The 21,649-nt window shown below is 33.1% G+C and overlaps 4 protein-coding genes across 4 annotated transcripts; 3 read left to right on the forward strand and 1 right to left on the reverse strand.

The window, feature by feature from the left end:
- Positions 639 to 1,813, forward strand: LOC105172670 (zinc finger protein AZF2-like). The gene has a single exon (XM_011094206.2). It carries the CDS (start codon positions 823 to 825, stop codon positions 1,531 to 1,533), a length of 711 nt encoding a protein of 236 aa, XP_011092508.1. The 5' UTR covers positions 639 to 822; the 3' UTR covers positions 1,534 to 1,813.
- Positions 8,055 to 8,834, forward strand: LOC105172831 (zinc finger protein ZAT6-like). The gene has a single exon (XM_011094407.1). It carries the CDS (start codon positions 8,055 to 8,057, stop codon positions 8,832 to 8,834), a length of 780 nt encoding a protein of 259 aa, XP_011092709.1.
- Positions 11,960 to 14,033, reverse strand: LOC105172671 (basic proline-rich protein). Its single transcript, XM_011094207.2, has one exon. It carries the CDS (start codon positions 14,001 to 14,003, stop codon positions 12,333 to 12,335), a length of 1,671 nt encoding a protein of 556 aa, XP_011092509.1. The 5' UTR covers positions 14,004 to 14,033; the 3' UTR covers positions 11,960 to 12,332.
- On the forward strand, positions 17,409 to 19,860 carry LOC105172672 (transcription initiation factor IIA subunit 2). The gene is made up of 4 exons (XM_011094209.2): positions 17,409 to 17,517; positions 17,607 to 17,758; positions 18,409 to 18,459; positions 19,409 to 19,860. Exons 2-4 carry the CDS (start codon positions 17,630 to 17,632, stop codon positions 19,547 to 19,549), a joined length of 321 nt encoding a protein of 106 aa, XP_011092511.1. The 5' UTR covers positions 17,409 to 17,517; positions 17,607 to 17,629; the 3' UTR covers positions 19,550 to 19,860.

Raw genomic sequence — 21,649 nt, forward strand, 5'->3', positions numbered from 1 at the left:
TAAAGTTTTGCAATTAAATAATTAAATTTATTTATAATTACAATTATAATGTGTTTTTAATTTTGTCTTTGACAAATTAAATATATATTTTTTGGATGTTAATATAATTTCAGCTTGAAAATTATGAGTTTGATTTTCTTCATTAGTTTGAGAAATTAATAAGTAATTTAAAAGGATGATCCAATTACAAGTTCGATTTATGATTTATTTATAAAAATATTCTTTTTGTCTTAACAACAAAAAATTAGGAATAGTTTCTTTAAAGTTATTGACGTTTATAGGGGTATATATATAATTTTTAATAAAAAAAAATAATTTGTGTATTTACGACAACGTTTTTTATGGGTGTATGTTTAACTTTTCAAAAGGTAGGAATAATTTGTACAAATAGACTATAGATCAGTAGATATAAATATAATTATTTTTAATTTTAATTTAAATTTATAATTTCATGATTTATGGTGGTGATTGAAATTAAAGTGAGTCAAAATTTTATTTTAAAATAATAATAATAATAAATAAAGTTAAACTTAGTTGAGAAGTAGTGTAATTTGTGGGAAAAATAGAGAATAGTAGATATCGTATTCTAGAGTTATAGTAAACCTTTCCTTCCTCCACCGCCATTCCAACGCAACGCAACTCCCACTTCAATTCCTCTCTCTCCCTCTCTCTCTCTCTCTGCGTATATATATATATATAAGGGGATACTCTCTCTCACTCTCCCTCCACTTCACACCTTCGACTTCAACGTAATCTCTCTCTTCACGCCTTTGGATAATTCCGGCGTCTCCAGTTTCTCTTCACACACACACGCAGTCAATCATGACTCTCGAAGCTTTGACTCGTCCGGCGCCGGCGGGGACGCTGCCTTCTTTCCGCCGTCACGATTTTGAGCCTGAATCGTGGAGGAGATCAGCCAAGCGCTCCAAGAGAGTATCAGATGAGGAGTATATAGCTGGCTGTCTCGTTATGCTAGCTAGGAGCGGCGGAGACGCCTCCCCCTCCGGCGATCCCGCCGCCGATGATTCCGAGAAACAGACGGAGGTTGTTTCTCCTTCTCCGGTTCTCCATTCGTCCCTGAAGGATAATTGTTATAGGTGCAATGTTTGCGAAAAGGTTTTCCCGTCGTACCAAGCTCTCGGTGGCCATAAAGCCAGCCACCGCAGTAAACCGCCGACGGCGTCCGTAACCGCCACCACGGAGACGTCTAATTATACATCTGGTACCAATTACTCAAGTGGCCGGCCTCACGCGTGCTCCATCTGCCACAAGACTTTTCCGACCGGCCAAGCATTGGGCGGCCACAAGCGCAAGCATTACGAGGGCGTAATCGGCAGAAGCACCGGCGCTAAGGGTGGTGTAATTTCCACCGACGGTGGCAGCAGCTTGAGCGGCGTCACCAGTTCCGACGGCGGCGCAACCAGTATCTCCCACGGCGACGGTGATGGGCATCATGCGACTCTGATCCGCCGGAATTTGGACTTGAATTTGCCGCCCCCGCCAGAACTTGATTTGAGTCTTTACTTGGCGTGAATCGTTTAGATTCTTGGTTTTTTGCGGCAAATTCTTTTGATTGTGTGCAACTTCATGTGTAGTTACCTCAATTTGCAGTCAATTGGTTTGATTGAATTGGTTAATTCAGCAACGCAAGTAGAGTTCCGTATTTGGTAGGGAATTAGTTTGAATTTGGATGCAGATTTGAGCATTTCATGTATAGTACTCACACATTTGTTTCTATTAGCTTGAGGCTCAGGTACGAACTAAAAAAAAATATTTACGATTGTCTAAATTAATATAAAAATATTCCTCGTGACTTTTAATTGTGCCAAAACTCTTTAGGGTTACATTTGATTGGAAGATCGATTTCAAATAATTTTATATTAAAAGTTCTATAATCTAAACAAATTTAAAGGCTTTGTTTCGAGGGAGTTGTAATTTTTACCTTCTAAATCGTAGAGTGTATATCAAGAATCAAAACTAGAGGAGATTGGTAAAATTTGAAGACAAGTAATTGGATTTGGAAAAATTCCCATTTGATTCCACCACACGGTCATTATTCACTTTTAGCTTGACACTTTTTAATTTTAAAATTATAAAATTTTGATACTATGTCCTTAAATATTAACAAATCATTAATCAATGATTATTGACTTAATTATAAATGTCCAAATTTTTATTTATTCCCATATATATATAATTTTTTTTAAAAATTAATATTTAACATACTAAGATAATAATGTCAAATTTTAGAATTTTTGGACTAAAAGTGTCAATTCCGTAAAACGAAGTCAACAGTGAGGATGGTCTTATCTATGAGACCAAAAGTGTCATTTTGCCTCTTATTTATAATCCGATATTTGGATTGATGAATTTGAAAATTACAAATTTTTCGAACCTATTAGGATAAATTATGCTATAAAAGATTCTAGATATTTAAACTTTCTTTTTGAACTATATATTGAATTACTATAATGAATCACAAACTCATTTGAATAGAATTATTTAAAATACTTACTCTAGATTTATTTAAAATTAATGTCGTCTAGAATACTTTTACTAGTTTTCAATATCTTTCTTTATTATTATTGTTATTGTTGTTTTGATTTGTTTTTTTTTAAAAGAAAAAGTATACTACATATAAATCTAAGTTTTTGAACACTTTATATTGTCAAAAAAATTATTTAATGTGAAGCCTTATGATCAAAGTCCTACCCCTTCCACAGCAATGAATGTTTGATAACAATATTCCCAAAAATCTTTTTTTTGAATTAATTATTTGAAAAACATGATGTTAATTATGAAATAATTTGATTGGAGTGGAGAGAACAACAATGATATGATTAATTAATAATATAGATATATAGATATTGCATATGAGGAGAGGTCCAAAATTGCCCTCCGAAAATTAATTAAATGCTGAGATAATTATGCCTAATATGAGTCCCACCCCAACTCAATTAAAGCTCAAAGTTCCTATGTATAAAGTGAGGTAGAGTGTTTGGCTAAATGTATTTAAGACATGGTATAACCTTTTTCATATTTTAAACCCTTATAAAATGTTGAATTTTATTATGGAAGGAAAAACTATAATGGGATTTCTTAAGGTTCAGTACAATTATAAATATTTTGCTCGTTGTCTGAAAATTTATGAATATCTTTTTAATTTTTGATGAAATTATGTAATTATTTGGTGAAGGTTTGGAATTGTTAACTTTGTCCATACTAATTTTTTTTCTTGAGAGATTATATAAATAAATTGGACTAGATGGATGGAAAAATTTTAAAAATTATAAAAATAAAATCTAATTAGTCCTTAAAAAAATTAAAAAATAAGTAAAATTATAATTTATAATTCACAAGACATTTTGGTTAATTTAATACTATAAAAAATTGATGGAAACCTAATGTAGACTAACGAATTGAGCTATGTGTTAGACAGTCGTTTAAACCAGGAGAGTTTTGATGATTTTGCAGCCAACGAGGGAGTATTTGTAATCATGTCGACTCTGGAGAGCTCATTGTAATTTATTTATTATTAAAGTCCAACTTGCATATTACACCCTTATGTTTTTAAAAGTCAGCTAAAACCCCCTTGTGCTATAAAAATAGGCAAAAAAAACCCTCTCTATTTTCTAAAACTTTGTGCAACTCCTTCCGTTAGAAGTTAATATAATGTAAAGTGTACCCGCTGGTGGTGCGAGTGGGTATGATTTTCTCTGCGAATTTTGATAATTTTTTGCTATAAACTGACAAAATACCCCTATATTGTGTTTTAAATTACCATGATCTAATATATGTGTTTTAACTTTATTTTTAATTGATTTGTTTTTTTGTATTTTCATCCCTCCTAATTAAATATATTTATTTAAATATCAAAATACAAAACAATGTATATATTTTTTTATAAATTTAATTTAAATAAAAATTATATTAAAAACACAATACAAAGTATATTATGTTTTAAAATTTAAATATTATATCAATGTAATGTTAATGAACAACAACAGGATATTTGATTAACTAATTTAAATTAATATTTAAATAAATTATGTACTATAAATAATTTAAATTTAAATGACTATTATATGTATTTACAATGAAAATTTAATACTTGTTTTAATAATTTTTAAATTTTTTTATCATTTTCAAATTTCTCTTTCTCTAAATTAAATTTTAAATTTATTAGAAAAAAAAAATGAGTGACGGCAACGATCGTGTCACCGTCGCCCAAAGTACCGCGATGGTCGCCCATTTCAACACAATTGGGGGGCGCCCATGGGGATTTTGGCGACTGCGACCGCATGCAATTGGGGGTAATGTAGTTGTCGCCCTCCTCTGCGCTGGGCTGGGAGAAGGGGGGAACTGGTGGCGGGCGGCCTATTTTGTATTTTTATAAATAATATTTTATATTTTATAATTATAAATATATAAAAATTGATTAAATCTTAATCTTAAATAATTTAGATCTAATAGTTGAGATGTATTGATTAAATTTTACGGTTGTTACTCAATAAAAAAAATTCAACAGTAATGAAAAAAATAATATATAATTGATAAGGGCATAACAATCTTTTGATAAAAAAAAATTAATGTCGTTAGCTTCAATTAACGGTGAGGGGTGAGTCTGCTATATTTGAAAAAATAAAGAGAATCTTTTACCTATTTTTAAAACACAAGAAGATTTTTAACTAACTTTTGAAAATACAGAGGGTAATATGCAATTTGGCCATTATTAAAATATGAAAAATTACCCGAGTCTTTGTATCGCAATAACATATGTATATTTATACTAGTCGAATATTAACATTGATGCATAATTGATATTTGTAATTTAGCCCGAATTTTGGAGTGTACGTAAAGCACATAATTAAACTCTTGCTTTCTCTATTGTTCTAACCCGAATTGCCACCTCTTACTCTCCCTCTCTCTCAACTTGTAACTAAATAAAAAAGATTGGAATCAAAATCCAATAATACAAAATAACAATATATTATTTATAATTAATATAAAAATCTTTAGTGTACAGCTCAAAAATACAATTAAAGATATACACTTTCTATTCTTATCTAAATCCTTAAAGAAAACTTAAACCCTAAACGTTATCTTATAATTCGTCACTTATCTTCTCTCTCTTGATTATTAATTTCCTTTTAAATCCTCACTAATAAATAAAGAAATTTCTTGGAATTGTGGGTCCCCCATGTGAATTTGTTACCATATAATAATATACTTAATTCTACATAGTTAGTTTCTGTAATATAGACATCTTACTATTACCTACCTTAATTGGAAGCCAAAACACGCATATACACCTTCAGTAGGTGTATTTCATGTTCACTACAACACTCCCACTCCCACTCTTCCCCGAATTAATCAACATGCACTGGAATAGAATTTGAGGAGTTTGGATTTATATAAGTCCCTCCCAATCTCTCACCATCATTCCATCATACGTTTATCAAAATTATTATTATAATTCTTTTTCGGTTTCGATGCCATGAGTTTTTAGACTATGAATGTCATGCGTACTCTACCCGTGGTGTTGCCTCCCACTCAGCCCAGCCTCCGCTATTGCTGTTTTGATGATGTTGATCAGTTTTGGAGTGTTGATTCATGGCCTGAAGCTGAGCAGTGCAAAATAATGGATGATTGTCTGTCGGAGGAGGAAGAGATTGTGGCGGAGTGCCTACTCATGCTCGCCCAAAGTGGTGGTGGGTTCTGCGTTTCATCGTCATCGCTCGAAGCTTTGACTCCTCCGGCGCCGGCCCAGACGCTGCCTTCTTTCCGTCGCCACGACGTTGGGCCTGAATCGTGGATGAGAGCCAAGCGCTCCAAGCGGGTATCGGATGAGGCGTATATAGCTGGTTGTCTCGTTATACTAGCAAGGAGCGACGATCATCCCACCAGTCCCGCCACAGATGATTCGGAGAAACAGACGGAGGTTGTTTCTCCTTCTCCGGTTAATTGTTACAAGTGCAGTGTTTGCGATAAGGTTTTCCCGTCGTACCAAGCTCTCGGTGGCCATAAAGCCAGCCACCGCAGTAAACCGCCGACGGCCAGCGATACCGCCACCATCGAGACGTCTAAATATACAGCTGGTACCAGTTACTCAAGTGGCCGGCCTCACGCGTGCACCATCTGCCACAAGACTTTTCCGACCGGCCAAGCATTGGGCGGCCACAAGCGCAAGCATTACGAGGGTGTAATCGGCAGAAGCGCCGGCGCTAAGAGTGGTATAAATTCCACGGACGGTGGCAGCAGCTTGAGCGGCGTCACCAGCTCCGACGGCGGCGCAACCAGTATCACCCACGGCGATGGTGATGGGCATCATGCAACTCCGATCCGCCGGAATTTGGACTTGAATCTGCCGCCCCCTCCAGAACTTGATTCTTGGTTTATTGGGGCCAAATTACCTTAATTTGTATTGCAATTGGTTGAATTGAATTCGTCAATTCAGCAAGCAACTAGAGTTCCGTAGTTGGAATTTTTGCATCAAAATAATATATATATATATATATATATATATATATAATTGATATTAACACGGATACATAATTGATATTTCTTTTTTAGTTAATTACAATGATTATTTTCATTCATATAACTCAAGTAGCAAATAAAATTCTGAAAAATTACGTAGGAATAAAATCATCATCCGCCATTATGTCTAAAATAAAACTTAAAACCATATAGATATATAAATGCTATTAAAATTTAATATAGCAATAAGGATATTTTTGTGTCATGAAATGTTGTTCTTATAGAGTCCTATTGAAATTGAATTTAACAATTAAATCTGGTCTACGATTTAAAATAATCCGCACACGTACTGAAAATGGAATTAGTCAAAAATTGCAATGTGGTCAGAATTTTGGGCTCTCGAGACGCACATACTAAAATCCGAGTAGATTTGTAATTTTGGAAGGATTTATTCTTCATGTACCAAATTTTTTAAGTTGTAGAGCTTACTTATTAAATTTAATTCTAACATGACTAAAATTGCCACCCATGAGATCAAAATTGCCAAATCATTCCTAATGTGTTCCACTATGACTTTATTAGGTATATTAAGCCCTGAAAATTTATAATTTTAGTCTCGTAATTATAGAGTGATAGTAATTTTGGTTATATTGGAATTGAATTTGGCAATTAAATCTTATAATTTAAAAAAATTGGCACATCAAGCTTAAATACCTCGAAGATTGCAATTGGCAATATTACCAACTCATATGAACACCAAATTACAATTTTCAGCAAATTCATCCTTAGGGGTGGCAATTGGACCCAAACACGCCCTGAATGGGATGGGATCAAGTACACAAAATAGGGCTCGGGGCGGATAGCAGGTTATAAAATTAGGACTAGTTCAAAATCAGGATTGGTCTTGAATCCAGTTTTGATTCTTGATATACACTCTACGATTTAAAAGAATTGTAATCCAAACTATTTATTTTGCAATTTTATAACTTCTTTAAAAAAAATTGCCAAACATTTTTTGAACTTATATTAACATCTCAAACGATCCAATAAGAATGTCTTAAAAGCTTATTAATTCAACCAAACACCATCTTAATTAAATAAAAGCATTGTAATCAAATCCAATCATATATATACATATTATAGATAACATTAAGCATTTCTTATCGATAAAGTTTATAATTATATACATATATTAAATCTAAAAATTGAAGCTAATGAGGAGTCATCGCTGGTCAAACTAACTTTTTTGTAAAATTAATAGTATAACAGTATCTGTAATGCACAGTAGAAGAGTTTAATTAAGAGTGTAATACTGTAGGACAGCTTAATTAAGGAAAACATGCTTATCCTAAACCTTACCTTGTAATTCTACAGTCTCAATCTATACAGTTGTATTTCATGCTCACTACAACACTCCCACTCCCACGCTCACTCTCACTCTATCTCTTCTTTACCCAATCGGGTTAAGATTAGGAGTTTGAGTTTATATAAATCCCTGCCAATCTCTCATGATCCTCACTTCACACTTTTTTTTTCAAAAATTATTTTTCTAATTCGCTTTCGATTTTGATGGTATGGGTTCTAAAATTGTGAGTGCTATGCCTCCTTGGGCAGCGGTTGTGCCGCCCACTCAGCACTGCCGCCGCCGGTTCTTTGATGATGTTGATCAGCCTCCAAGTGTTGATTCATGGCCTGAAGCGAAACGAATCAAGATAATGGATGATTGTGTGACGGAGGAGGAAGAGTTTGTGGCGGACTGTCTACTCATGCTCGCTAGAAGCGGCGGTGGGTTCTGCATTGCATCGTCGTCCACTGAAGCCAATTCCTCCTCTGTCGCCGGGAGTATGGAGGGAAATCAGCCAACTGCGGCCGTTGATACCAAGAAAGATCAAGAACACTCTTATTCCACCGATGCAGCCATCATCACAGCCTCCAGTTCCGCCGCCGAAAGAAACGCGACCGTGTCCAGTGATACGAACACTAGTTCCACCACCGTCCGCTCCTCGGCCCTGAAAAATTCTCACGAGTGCAACATATGTGGTAAAATTTGTCCATCACACCAAGCACTCGGCGGCCACAAAACCAGCCACCGCCCCAAGCCGCAAAGCACCCCCCTCTCGTCATCCAACAGCCGCCAACGGAACGCCGTCCCAAGTGGCAGGATTCACCAGTGCATTATCTGTGAAAAGATTTTCCCCACCGGTCAGGCACTCGGCGGCCACATGCGGAAGCACTACGAAGGAACAATCGGCGGCGGCGGTTCCAGTCGCGTCACCGTCTCCGTCAACCGAAAGTTCGACCTAAACCTTCCTCCGCCACCGGAATTTGGCTCTGAAGATGTAGAAAGTGCTTAATTTCCCGCGTTTTTCCGAATAAAGTGGTTTTTCTTTAATGAAAATGTAATAGCAGAAAAGTAGGTTATTTTGCAATTTTCCCACAGCTGAAGGGTTGATGTGTGAATTCTTGATTCCTTGACGGAACAAACAGTTATTGTAATTTCAATAATAAAATTTGTATTATTACATCTTATTATGTGTCACCAGTGTTAATTGCTATAATACTTCAATGCCTGAAAAAAAAGATTTGGAGAACATGCACTCTTCTTTGCATTAGCATCGAATTTAAATCAATTCTATGAAAAGCACAATACACTTTATAGTATGATTGGAATGATAGATCTTTTAATTTGATTCAATTTGAATTAATCATATGATACTTCTTTTGGTGTGATTGATTTAAAATTCTCAATCATAAATTCTTTACATTTGTTTGAATAATTCAATGATTTACACGATTTTTAAATTTTTCAATTCTCCTTTTCAACTATATTTTAAATTCTTTTAATATAAAATTATTTTATTTCATTTCAAATTCATTCCTCAAGTTCAGACCATTCCATCCAAACATACATAAATCTCAGTGATGTTGCCTTATTGTATATGAGGAACAATTTTCAGCACAAACACAATCATTTACTAAGGATAAAGCCTAAATTATTTTTCTTTTTATCCCATTTGTTAAAAAGAGTTTTCAAGTTAGTTCTCTATAATTTTTATTGTCAATTTTTAATGACGAATATTATTATAATCGTTAATATCAAATATGAATATCTAACAAATACCAACAACAAAATAATGATATATTTGTTTAACAAATATCTACTGTTAAAGTAGAATTGCACATACTATTAAAATAGAAGTATTCCGCACATACGAGGAATTCAAACCCAAGATTTTAGAGTCATAAGCCTCAATCTCGCCAATTAAACAAGACCTGATCCGCAGTTGATATTTAAACTTGTATTGCACAGTTGAGACAAGGTAGCCCAATTGGGCGTAAACTTGTAGAAGAGGGGCAGTATTAGCCCATAAACCAATACAAGAGAGCCCAGATCTTGATAGACTTAAGCCCAATCCATAAAAAGAGAGAAGCCCAAGCCCAAGACCGATCTTGTGGGTCACTACATATTGTTCATGTTTTTCTTCATATATAATAATTTTCAACTAATATTTCATTTTTTCTCTCATAAAATGATTAAATTTGAATTTACATGAATAAAATGTAATTTATATAACAAATTAATTTTTAAGGAAGAAAAAAGTATAAATAAACAATAATGTGGTCGATTCATATTTTGCCTACAAAACGTAATTTTTCCAAGGTTTTGAGTTTTAATACGGACAGTATTAAAATTGACTTATTATTGGATTTTTTTTATCAATATATTTAACCAAACTTTACTAAAAAAATATATATTAAATTGTTATATTTATCTTTTACTTAAAATTGTGTTTTGACTCCCCCTCTTTTTTTGGCGGAAATAATCATTATTTATTTTATTTTTTATTCTAAAATAATATTTTATATTGCATATATATATATATATATATTATGCAAGTGAAAGTAGTTTAAAATATGTTTTGAGAGCTACCTACTCCCGGAGTAAGAGTCAAAAGTCGCGAGACATGTTGTGCAGAAGGCGCGCGGGCGCACATGGCGACGAACTAAAAGTTATAAAAGAAGTGCGACTTTTGGTGAGGTACACATGAGACATTAATTTTTTTCATTTTAATATGTGTGAAAGACAAGACATTAGTTGTCTTTAATCCTTCGACGACTAACTACAATTAATTTGCGTAATCCCATCCTAATTCTTCTCGACAGCTCTGTCTCGTCTTTTTGGGATTGTTTTAAGTATAAGCCAACTCATATATCATATAGTCTTTAAGACTTATTTTTTTTAATAAGCCATTTTTCAGAACAAACACTACAGTGTATTCATAAATGGTGAATTGTGGCGTAACAACACCAAATTTTAAAATATCGATAATAATATTATTATTTATTTATTCAAATTATACACGTTATTTTGCCGTCAATTTATTATTTTTTTATCCCTAACTTTCTCTCATATTTATCACTGATTTAATTTTTAATTTTTGGATTTAGTTTTTTAAAAATTTGGATCGCTTTCAGTTGAGAAACTTTAATCAAATCAAATTTGGTGGAGTTGAACTATTCCTAACAAGGTATATTATATTGTCATATCTATGTTGCACAGATGCTGACACGATAGCTCAAAAAATTTCAAAATATTAAGACATGATAAGACACTCACACGGCTATATATATTTGTATATAAAATAGTTTTTCATTATATATATTCTCATTTTTTTTATAAAACTAAAATATTCAATATGAAAAATATTAAAATTTAATATAAAATAAGCATGTCTTATATATAAATTTCTTACATGGCTTCAAAAAATATACATACTCAATTTATTTTAAAGAAGTATGCAATGAAAAAATTCTAATAACCAAATTAGTTAAATTTTCGTGACCATCTCTCGAATTTTTAGTAAGTCCATTACAAAATTTTTAGTTTGTACTCTTTTTCTTTTTTATAAAATTATATATAAAAAAAAATTCTAGATGTGTTCAAGATGTGTCAGATATCGTGTTTATTTAACTTTTTTTTATTTTATATTTTTGAATATACGAATGCCTTGTCCGATATATGTGTGAGTCGTTTCTAATGTGCTCATATCCGACCCATGTTTGATATTATATCAAGTAAATTTTTAAGAGTGACTTTTCTATTCTAATTAGAAAGATAAATTAATTGCATATAAGTATAATATATACATATATATATCAAAATCGAGTTTGAATAAACAGAAATTCCAAATGGCACATTTGTAGAAAAATAGGTGATTAATTTTTTTTTTTTTTGAGAAATACTATTTGCCATGGCCTAATTTTATCCAAATTAATAATTGAATACCATAATTTTTACTAAAATTACGGGAATAAAATATAAAAATAGTTGATTGTATATAATGATAAAAATTAAAGTCCATCATTGCCAGCTATACATAATAATTAATGTAAATTTATTTTAGACAAGATCGATTTTAGTTTAGTACAAAAAGATGAATGAAAAATTATCATAAATAATTCAATCTTTATTAAAAAATAATAATAATTCAATTCATCAAAATACAATCTCATGAGTTACAACACAAATCCACTGATCAAATAATACAGACATCCACACTTGTACACTTTGATTTCGGTACTGATTTCATGATATAAGATATTTTTTTATTTAAATTAGGTTTGATCGATTAAATCAATCATTGAGTAAGTGTATACACTTAATATGTGATTGTCACTTTATTTAAATTGTATACTAATTATATGATAAATATTTTTTTTTATCATATAATTAGTTTAAATTTGACCAAACCTAATTTGAGTTAAATTTATAATAGAGAGGAAAAAAATAAAAAATGCATGATTTGGAGCTAATTTTCGTTGTAAACAATTTAATTTAAATCTTATTTTGACTAGTAATTGCCATGAGAAGGTGGCCCACCATGCATTCCTCCGCCCGCTGCACTGATTTCTCCGCTTCCATAACCATGTGCCGGGACGGCAGCGCCGCCAATTTCTCCTCCATGATGACTGGAAGCTTCTTCTGGTTCACATGAAGCAGCTGCTGCTGGAACCATGATAGGCTTCTTTCTTTTCTTGGCTAAGCAAAAGAGGCCAACTGCAAGGAATGCGAGGAAGAACAAGCCACCCAAAGAAACGCAAACTGCAATTATGGTAGTGTGGTTGTTCCCGCCCCCGCCGCCGCTGGGAGGCGGCGTCACAAGAGTGTTAGACGGTGGTGAAAATGGGGTGAGGGTGTTGGGACTTGGTGGAGAGAATGACGATGGAGGTATTGGTGGGTAATGATCATATGCAGGAGGATATGATGGGGCTCCTGGCTTGGTTGGTGGATGTGGATAATATGGCGGATAAGCAGGTGTCTCCGGTGGATAATTTGGTGATCCTGGAGGGGATTTTGGCGGCGCAGCCGGGCCACCTGGTGGTGTTTTCGGTGGATAAGCAGGTGTTGGTGGCTTTTCAGGAGCACCAGGCTTTTCTGACGGCGACGGTGGATGCTTTGGTGAACCTGGCGGCGATTTTGGGGGCGCAGCCGGGCCATTTGGTGGTGTTTTTGGTGGATAAGCAGGTGTTTCGGGCTTTGGTGGCTTTCCAGGAGCACCAGGTTTTTCTGATGGCGACGGTGGATAATTTGGTGATCCTGGCGGCGGTTTTGGTGGCGAAACCGGGCCACCTGGCTGTGTTTTTGGTGGATAAGCAGGCGTTTCTGGCTTTGGTGGCTTCTCAGGAGCTCCAGGTTTTTCTGCTGGCGAGGGTGGATAATTTGGTGATCCTGGTGGCGATTTTGGTGGATAAGCAGGTGTTTCCGGCGTTGGTGGCTTCACAGGACCACCAGGTTTCGATGCTGGTGATGGTGGATAGTTTGGTGATCCTGGCGGCGATTTTGGTGGTGCAGCCGGGCCACTCGGTGGTGTTTTTGGTGGATATGTTGGTGTTTTCGGTGGATGCGGGGCAGGTGCTTCCGGCTTTGGTGGCTTTACAGGAACACCAGGTTTGGCTGGTGATGGTGGACAATTCGGTGATCCTGGCGGACTTTTTGGCGGCGTAGTCGGGGCACCTGGTGGTGTCTTTGGTGGATACGGTGATTTCGGCGGCGGTTTTGGTGGCGCAACCGGACTGACTGGCGGCGTTTTTGGTGGATGAGCAGGCGTTGCCGGCTTTGGTGGCTTCACAGGAACACTCGGTTTTGGTCCTGGTGATGGCGGGTTATTACACGGTGGTTTTGACGGCGTTTTCGGTGGAGCACTCGGGACAGCTGGTGGCGTTTTCGGATGCGCAGAGGGGCTGGGAGATTTTGGTGGCCGGTGATGAGATGGCTGCGGGGTTGGTGGTGTTACAGGACTCCCCGTAGGTGTTGGCGGAGAAGCGCCGCCTGGTGGGTGATGGTGACCACAGTGTTCTTTGTGGTGGCAATGTGGAGAATGTGGAGGAGGAGGTGGAGGAGAAGGAGTACATGGAGGAGGAGGAGGAGGGGTATCGCACGGCGGAGAAGGTGGCGGAGGGGATGGTGGCGGAGGAGAATAGTATGGATAAGCCATTTTCTTGATGCTTTTGACAGCAGGCATTTTCGTTTCTTTTCCCACTTGAGGGCTCTGTTTGGATAACAGTCTCTATATATATAGGCCATGGACGAAGAAACCACCAAGAACCTTAAGCTTTCAAAAACAAAATAATAATAATAAATTATAGAGAAGTAGTAATTAATTACGTAATCTTTTTAATTATTTGCTCCAAAAATTGGTCATATTCAATTACAAGCTCAGAATTCAAAAATATAATTCTTTGACGTTCAATATTTTTTATACAAATATATAATTACATGAGTTGTATTCATTCAACTTGAGCCTAATTAAATTCTTGAAAACCTCAATTCAGACTTTAGAAATAGTTGATTCCTGTAATCATGTCATTTGCATACGACTTAGAGAAGTACAGCCTAACTTTGGTGGACCACAAATTAACTATTGCATGCTCCAATTATTGCAAATTCATCAAGTCGCTCATTTTTATTTTTTATTTTTTATAAATTAAAGTTGTCAAAACCACATGTGAAAACACCAAAAAAAATAAAAATAATTGAGGAATAAATTATTGAGATTGAGGAATTAGGGCTGCTTTTGCATTATTCACATGTCTAAAACTATATATATATGGGTAGGTGGCTTCATTTTCATGTACCCTTAAGTCACAATGTATTTGATTTTAAGGCCAACAGCTTATATGAATTATATTCATAAATCAATTATTGAAAAATAAGAATTTGCATGAAAAAGAATATTATTGCATTACACAGTCTCGACTACTATTATCCTTTCCTAAAACGTTTAAACCATTTTTATTCAACAATTGTGTCTCTACATTATTTGGAACATGCATGTTTCATTTTCCGCGTTTTAACCCACATAACAGATTCGAAATTACTACAATTGATTTGGCGCACATTTTCAGGTGTTTTTTCAGTGATATTTGAAGTCGTGATATAAAAAATAGTTATATATATAATTATTATTATTATTATTATTATTGTAAAGATAAACTTGTAGAAAAGAAAAAGAAAAAAATAATTAATAATAGAGAGAAGTGATCCATAAAAAAATAAAGAGAACTAATTATTTCATGTGCTTATTTGAAGTTTGGACCACGAATTGAGTCTATATGTATATGTAGACAAAAATAGTTCACCTCAGTGCATGAATTTTAGTACAAATTGACAACTCTATTGGTGGACGTCAATATCCTACTTTTGTCCAATGTTTTTCTTTTCTTTCGGTTCTGCAATAATAATTCATGTCGATTTCGGAATCAAATCATACCATACAAATGTACGTGTGATATATGTGACCTTTCAAGGATATTTTCGGGCTTGATTTAATTTGCGTGAATAACATAAGTATGAAAACGTACAAATTCAACATTTTGTTGTTAATAAATTTGTTCTCCTGTGTCGGAAAAATTCTCATTCAAATCAAATTTCATTTCATAAAATTAATTACATTGTAAGTGTTTTGAACTCGTTCTGTGATTAGTTGATTTTTTTTTAAATTATATTTTAAATTAAATTTACACTCCTTGAAATTATATCAAATTATACAAACCACTCCATATCTTTTATAAAATTACAGCTATTGATTTTGAATTAAAATCAGGGTTGGTTATACTTAGACCCCCCTCTAAACATGCAAACTTATCTATTTTCTTAAATAAGGTTTGAAATTACAATTACAATCCATCTGAAAATTCTCCGAATACACCTAACTTCTGTTAGGGTTTGAACAAAAAATGTTGATGTTAACAAAAAACATGCATAAAATTTTTATTGTGCCCTTCATTTAACCTTCTCATATATATATTTGTACTATAAAGGGATATATATATATATATATGGAGTTTACTGAGGAGAAATTTTTTTAATTTTTCTCCTCATTACACTTTGTTCCTTATATGTACAAAATTATTACATGATAATGTTAAATGGGGAGTAAAATTAAAAACTTATGTAATCTTTTTGATAAAATCAGCATTTTTTGTTGAAATCCTAACGAAAGGGAGTCGAACGTAAACAATGAATTTTGGCCCATAGGGATGTAAGTGTAATTTTGTATTTTTTTTTTTTTTGAAAATTTAAATTACCCACTATGAAAATTATTTTTCTTTGATTATGAGCCACAAGAAATATTTTTGCCGTGATTTTTATCCAGAATAAATATTTTAACCACGCACATAAAAATCACGATCAACAATCATTATATAATTATAATTAATAATTATTTATTTTTAACCATAACAATTATGATCGTGAAATGTCAAAATTCTTGTAGTGATACTAAAACCAGAGCCTGTTAAGACATGCCCACCTTCTTCAGGCCTTGGCCCAAACCATAGTTACTACACAGCATCATCACAAATTAATGAATTATTTCATGTATATGATAAAAGTTAAGCAGTCAGACGCGATGAAATTATAATTGTGAGTTTATTAAAATATATAAATTTATAAAAAAAAATAAATATAGAAGACATGAGAAAAAAAAATAGAATAGTGGGTTGAGAGATTTTATTTAATAATTTTAAAATAATTAAAAATATTAAAATTACTATTACGGGCCATTATTTTTTTTAAAGAATAAAATGATAAAATGGGACGATCAAAATTTGATAAGATTAATGAATTTTTCTTTATAATAATATATATTACAAGGATAGAGAGACATGTTTTGATGCAATTTTGGAAGTGGTAGAGGGGTAGTATTGTAAATTAACTAGAATAACAATCGAGTTAGTTTCTATAAGCCCCTTAAGTCTTAATAAATAGTATAGATTATTATATGTTAAAAATTGTAATATATTTATTATTTATTAAAAGGTAAAATGTAGATTGCCTAAAATGCCCCTAACTGTATTCATCCACAAATTATGATATTTTTCATTTATATATATTTACTATTAATTTATTTTATAGTTTTGATAGATTACTCAATATATATTTCTTTTTTAATTTATGCAGATGTATTGAATATGTTTCAACTGCTGGTCTGTATATTGATTGAACGAGAGCAACATACATTAATTATTATTGGTCGAAAATGTGTGGACTAAAATACCCTCAAATATATTTATTTTTCCACAATCTCTTTATAATTACTTTTTATTTATGAATATTTAAGGTTCGATTGTTTTGTCATTTATATTTATTAATTAATTATTTTGTATTTCTTTATTTTATTAAATTAAATTATGTACATTCATTGAATATGCTTTGCTCCGTAAAATAATAATTAGAGTGAGGGGCGTGTGTGTAATTTGGATTCCAGCAAATATAAAAACCCAGATTTAACCCTGATAAGAATTTTGTAATCGAAGTGGAATCGCGCAAATTAGTAAGAAATTGGAAAGGGTATTATCGTCTTTCGGGTGCCTTCTTGCTGTTCCAGCACTCCTCTATATATTCCCCCATCTTGAAATCTAGGGTATAAAAAGCCCCAATTCCCCTCCCTCGCTTTCCCTCTCTTCTCTCTCCCTCTCTCTCTAAAACCCCTTTAAATTTCTGAATCAATAAGGACAAATCGAGCGGAATACGGGGTGAATTTTGTATTCCTTTATGATTAAATGTTTGATTTGGTGATTTTTCGGGGAGCTGACATAATACCTTTTCGATGCGGTTTCTGTAGGGTAATACTGTTGTTGGAGAAGGATGGCGACTTTTGAGCTTTATAGGAGATCGACGATCGGGATGTGTTTGACGGAAACGCTGGATCAGATGGTTTCCAGTGGAGTTCTCAGCCCCGAACTCGCCATTCAAGTTCTGATTCAATTTGATAAGGTGATAGCTTTCTATTGTTTTATTTATTATTGGTGGTTACGGCATCCTTGCGCTACGTGGTTTAGAATTAATTATCATGAAACAGGTCGATTTCATTGTAAAATTATTAATTGATTGTTGGAAGACCGAATTAGAAGTAAATATCAGCACTCCTCTTTTGAATCTAAGATTTGATGAAGAGAAGATAACGGAAAGTACAATCAATTTCACTAGCTTTTGGTTGCTAACAAAATTGAGTAATATTTTTTTGTTTACATTGTAAATGTAATTAGCATCATCAAAATGGGAACGGAATTCAGGTGTAGATTACCAAGGATCTTTCCAGCTATATTTTTATGGTATGTGGTCTCTTCAAAAACTACACCCAGTAAAATGTTTTCTTCAATGTTTTCATCACTCAAGTTCCAAAGTCCAATGGTAAACTTGTACAGGATGGAGATTGGAGATTTTTGGAGTATGGCCTATTAGAAATTGTCCAATGTCATATAGTCAAAATTTGAACAACTATCATGCAAGAATGGGTTTGAAACTTGATGGTTAATGTTTACTTGAAGTTTGGTTCCTTGATTATTTGCTGGCCCTCACCTATTAATTGCACACGCACAGTGCGCTTAAATTAACTTTAATCTTGTTGCTTCCTTGGTTTGCAGTCGATGACTGAAGCTCTAGAAAGTGAGGTGAAGAGCAAGGTTTCAATTAAGGTAAATGGCTTTGCATTTTATGGAAAAGGATATTGTTAAGAACTCCATGTCTGTGCATCTGCATTGATTACAAGTGATGTGAATTAAGTCACTTAGTGGCTGGGGAAGTTGACTTTTTGGATATCTGTGCCTTTATGCTTGTGCGTGTGTATTGTTATGCTCCTGAGAGCATTGGTTGTTTGAAACTGAAAATCAGTTCATTGATTTATTGTGGATCTTATTATTATTATTATGAGACAATAGATTGAAGAGTATGTTCTCAAGTTAATGACTAATATTGTTAGTAGTGGAATAGATGTATGTAGTCACAACTTCTCTATAGGTAACATTGATTTATTTAATGTTATTGTATAAAAGCAGCAAATAAAGTGAACAAATGGTAATATTATGTGAAACTAAACCAGTGGCTAAGTTTCAAGGGGATATGTGCATTATGGTGCTAAATCTGCAAATTTCCAGCAACTATTCCGGTGATACTTTTGGTTTAAGCTCCTGTTGAACTTGGTATGTATTGCCTCTCATCTTATATATTGTCATGCTTCGTAGAAAATAGTTTTTGAATCTCGAGTACTTTCTCTGGTGGAACTGGTCCTTGATTAATTGGTTAATTGCTTTACACCTTATTTGGCTTCATAGATTATTTTGCATTTAGTTACCTATTTGAAAAGTGTGATGTTAACAAGAAAAAAGGCAGAGCTGCCACTGAAGATACCAACCAATCTTTTGGAAGTTCTTTGATGGTAGCACGATTATTTGGCTTCCGCTTTCTCCAATTTTTATAGTCTCTCTCTATTTTAGTGGGCTTAAAATGTGTAGTCCTTGTAATTGTTTGAAGCCCTCGTACATGCATTGTCTCTGTTTGTTCTTTCTGCTACTTCAATTTTGGGGTGGAAGTGCTGAATGATACAACTCTATGCATTTTGTCTTCTCCATCGCCTTGCTGCTACAGGGACATCTTCACACCTACCGATTCTGTGACAATGTTTGGACCTTCATCTTACAAAACGCTCAGCTCAAAAGTGAGGAAGGCCAAGAAACTGTTGATTCTGTCAAGATTGTGGCATGCGACTCCAAGTTACTAACTCAGTAAAAGATGAATTGATTATAGTTTTTATTTGGATCTGCTAGTGATGGAGAACGATGTCTCAACACTCAGCAGAGGAGATGCTGTGAGAAAATCTGGAGTTGACTCCGAACTGTATTATGTGGTAATATAGTCGAGGAGGGGAGTTCGTGTACTTTCTATGCTCGCGAGCTAAACTTATACTCTACTGTAATGGCTCTATCCTGAATGGGTATATTTCGTCTTATTCCCCTTGAGACCCCTATAGTTCATTTACCCGGAATTCTTGATGCTGTTATTTTCCACCATGTGTTCTTTCCCTTATATAATTTTCGTAATTCTCAGGTGTAATTCTCATGTTTGCATGTCCAAATTGGGAACATTGGCCTGGGCCACGACAGGTTTCATTAAAAAAAGTTCATATGGAACTGGCAGTTAGGTCCTCTAAGAGCCCGATTGCTCAGCCCTCTTACATTAGTTGAAGTTAATAAAATATACGGTAAATTATATTTTACTATTCGAATTATACCCGTTTTTACATTTCGTTATCGAAACTTTTTTTTATGTCAACTACCATTTTAACTTTGCGAAATTTGTACTTTCCAAATATGATTGTCTTTTTGTTGATTTTTTTTGTCGGAAAAAACATCATATGTTGTGCATATGTGTTCACGTCACATAACTCTTAAACATCATATGCACATTGCATGTGATGTTTTTTCGATAAAAAAATTAATAGTTATAAATGCCAAAGTATAAAATTTTATAAAGTTGAGATGGTAAGTTAACACAAAAAAATTTAGATGTCAAAATTTTAAAATAATAATAATTCAAATAATAAAATATAATTTTGAATGAGTTTGAATATAAAAAATTTAAGTGTTGAAACAAGACAAGCTCATTGTGATTGGGGTGGATGTGATTTTAAATTAATCAATAATTTTAAATCAAATAAAAAAATAATATACAAATATCATTATAAAAATTAACTAAATATTTATATTAATAAGATTCAAACTCATAATTTTTTTATGGTGAAATCTCAATTTTATTACTCAAAGAAATTTGGTTGCACCAACACTCAATTGAAGGATGTATCAAGTACACATATGACATCTAAGCCACGTGCATTAAACGTAGTGAAGTACACTTTTTTAATTAATTGCATTATTATTGATGCCTAATACGAATTTGTGAGACGTGGACGTTAATATTGCTGCATGAATTCGATCTAATTAGCTGCTTCTAAAAAAATTTGAGAGTTTCGATTGAAGTCCTTACGTGGACAGTTTACTTTCGTATGTTTCGAAATTTCTTTTTCTTTTCTATTTATGTGTGACGTAGCTCTCTAAGAGAGCGTTCCTTTTTCTTTTTTCTTTTTTTTTTGGTAAATTTACATACTTTTAAACAAAAAAGATATTTGAAAGTTTATAATAAAACACTGAAAAATCTTTCGTGATTTTTTTCCGATAATGAGCTTATAAGATAAAAAAAATAAGAGGGTACGAGCTTATAAGTCTTTTTAAATAGACTAAGAGTATTCTTCAGTTTATTTTTAAAACTCTTACAAGATTTTTTTATTCTGGACACATTAATTATAAATTATTATTACTAACATCTAATAAACTTCATAATCTTATTTTATTTCATTTTTTTATAAATTTATTTTTAAAATAAGATCTAAAAATATTTTGTAAAATGTACGAGCTTGTAAATATTTTAAATTAGTTAGCCAGACACTCTCTATTTATTTTTTGTTTCTTTTTTTATGTGATGAGCTGTAATAAAAAATTATTAAATAATAAAAAAATAACTTATGCTTCCATCCATTGTTCAAGTGCTACTTTTTTGGGGATTTTAATTTTTTATATTTATATAAAAATGGTATTTACATGATTATAATAATATTTTAATAAAATTAATAGTATATTGATTTAATCGAGACATCAATATAACAAATAATAATTAAATGATTGCATGATAAGTATCCATATATTTAATGAAATTTCAGTCTTAATAACCAAATTAAGGCATTATTAATATTTTTTTAGAGAAATTAAATATCTAACAACAACAATAATAATTAGTAGTTGTTTGAAATTTCTGACTGTAATCATAGTGGGCATA

The sequence above is a fragment of the Sesamum indicum genome, linkage group LG10, assembly GCF_000512975.1.
Source record: "Sesamum indicum cultivar Zhongzhi No. 13 linkage group LG10, S_indicum_v1.0, whole genome shotgun sequence".
NCBI classification, from domain to species: domain Eukaryota; kingdom Viridiplantae; phylum Streptophyta; class Magnoliopsida; order Lamiales; family Pedaliaceae; genus Sesamum; species Sesamum indicum.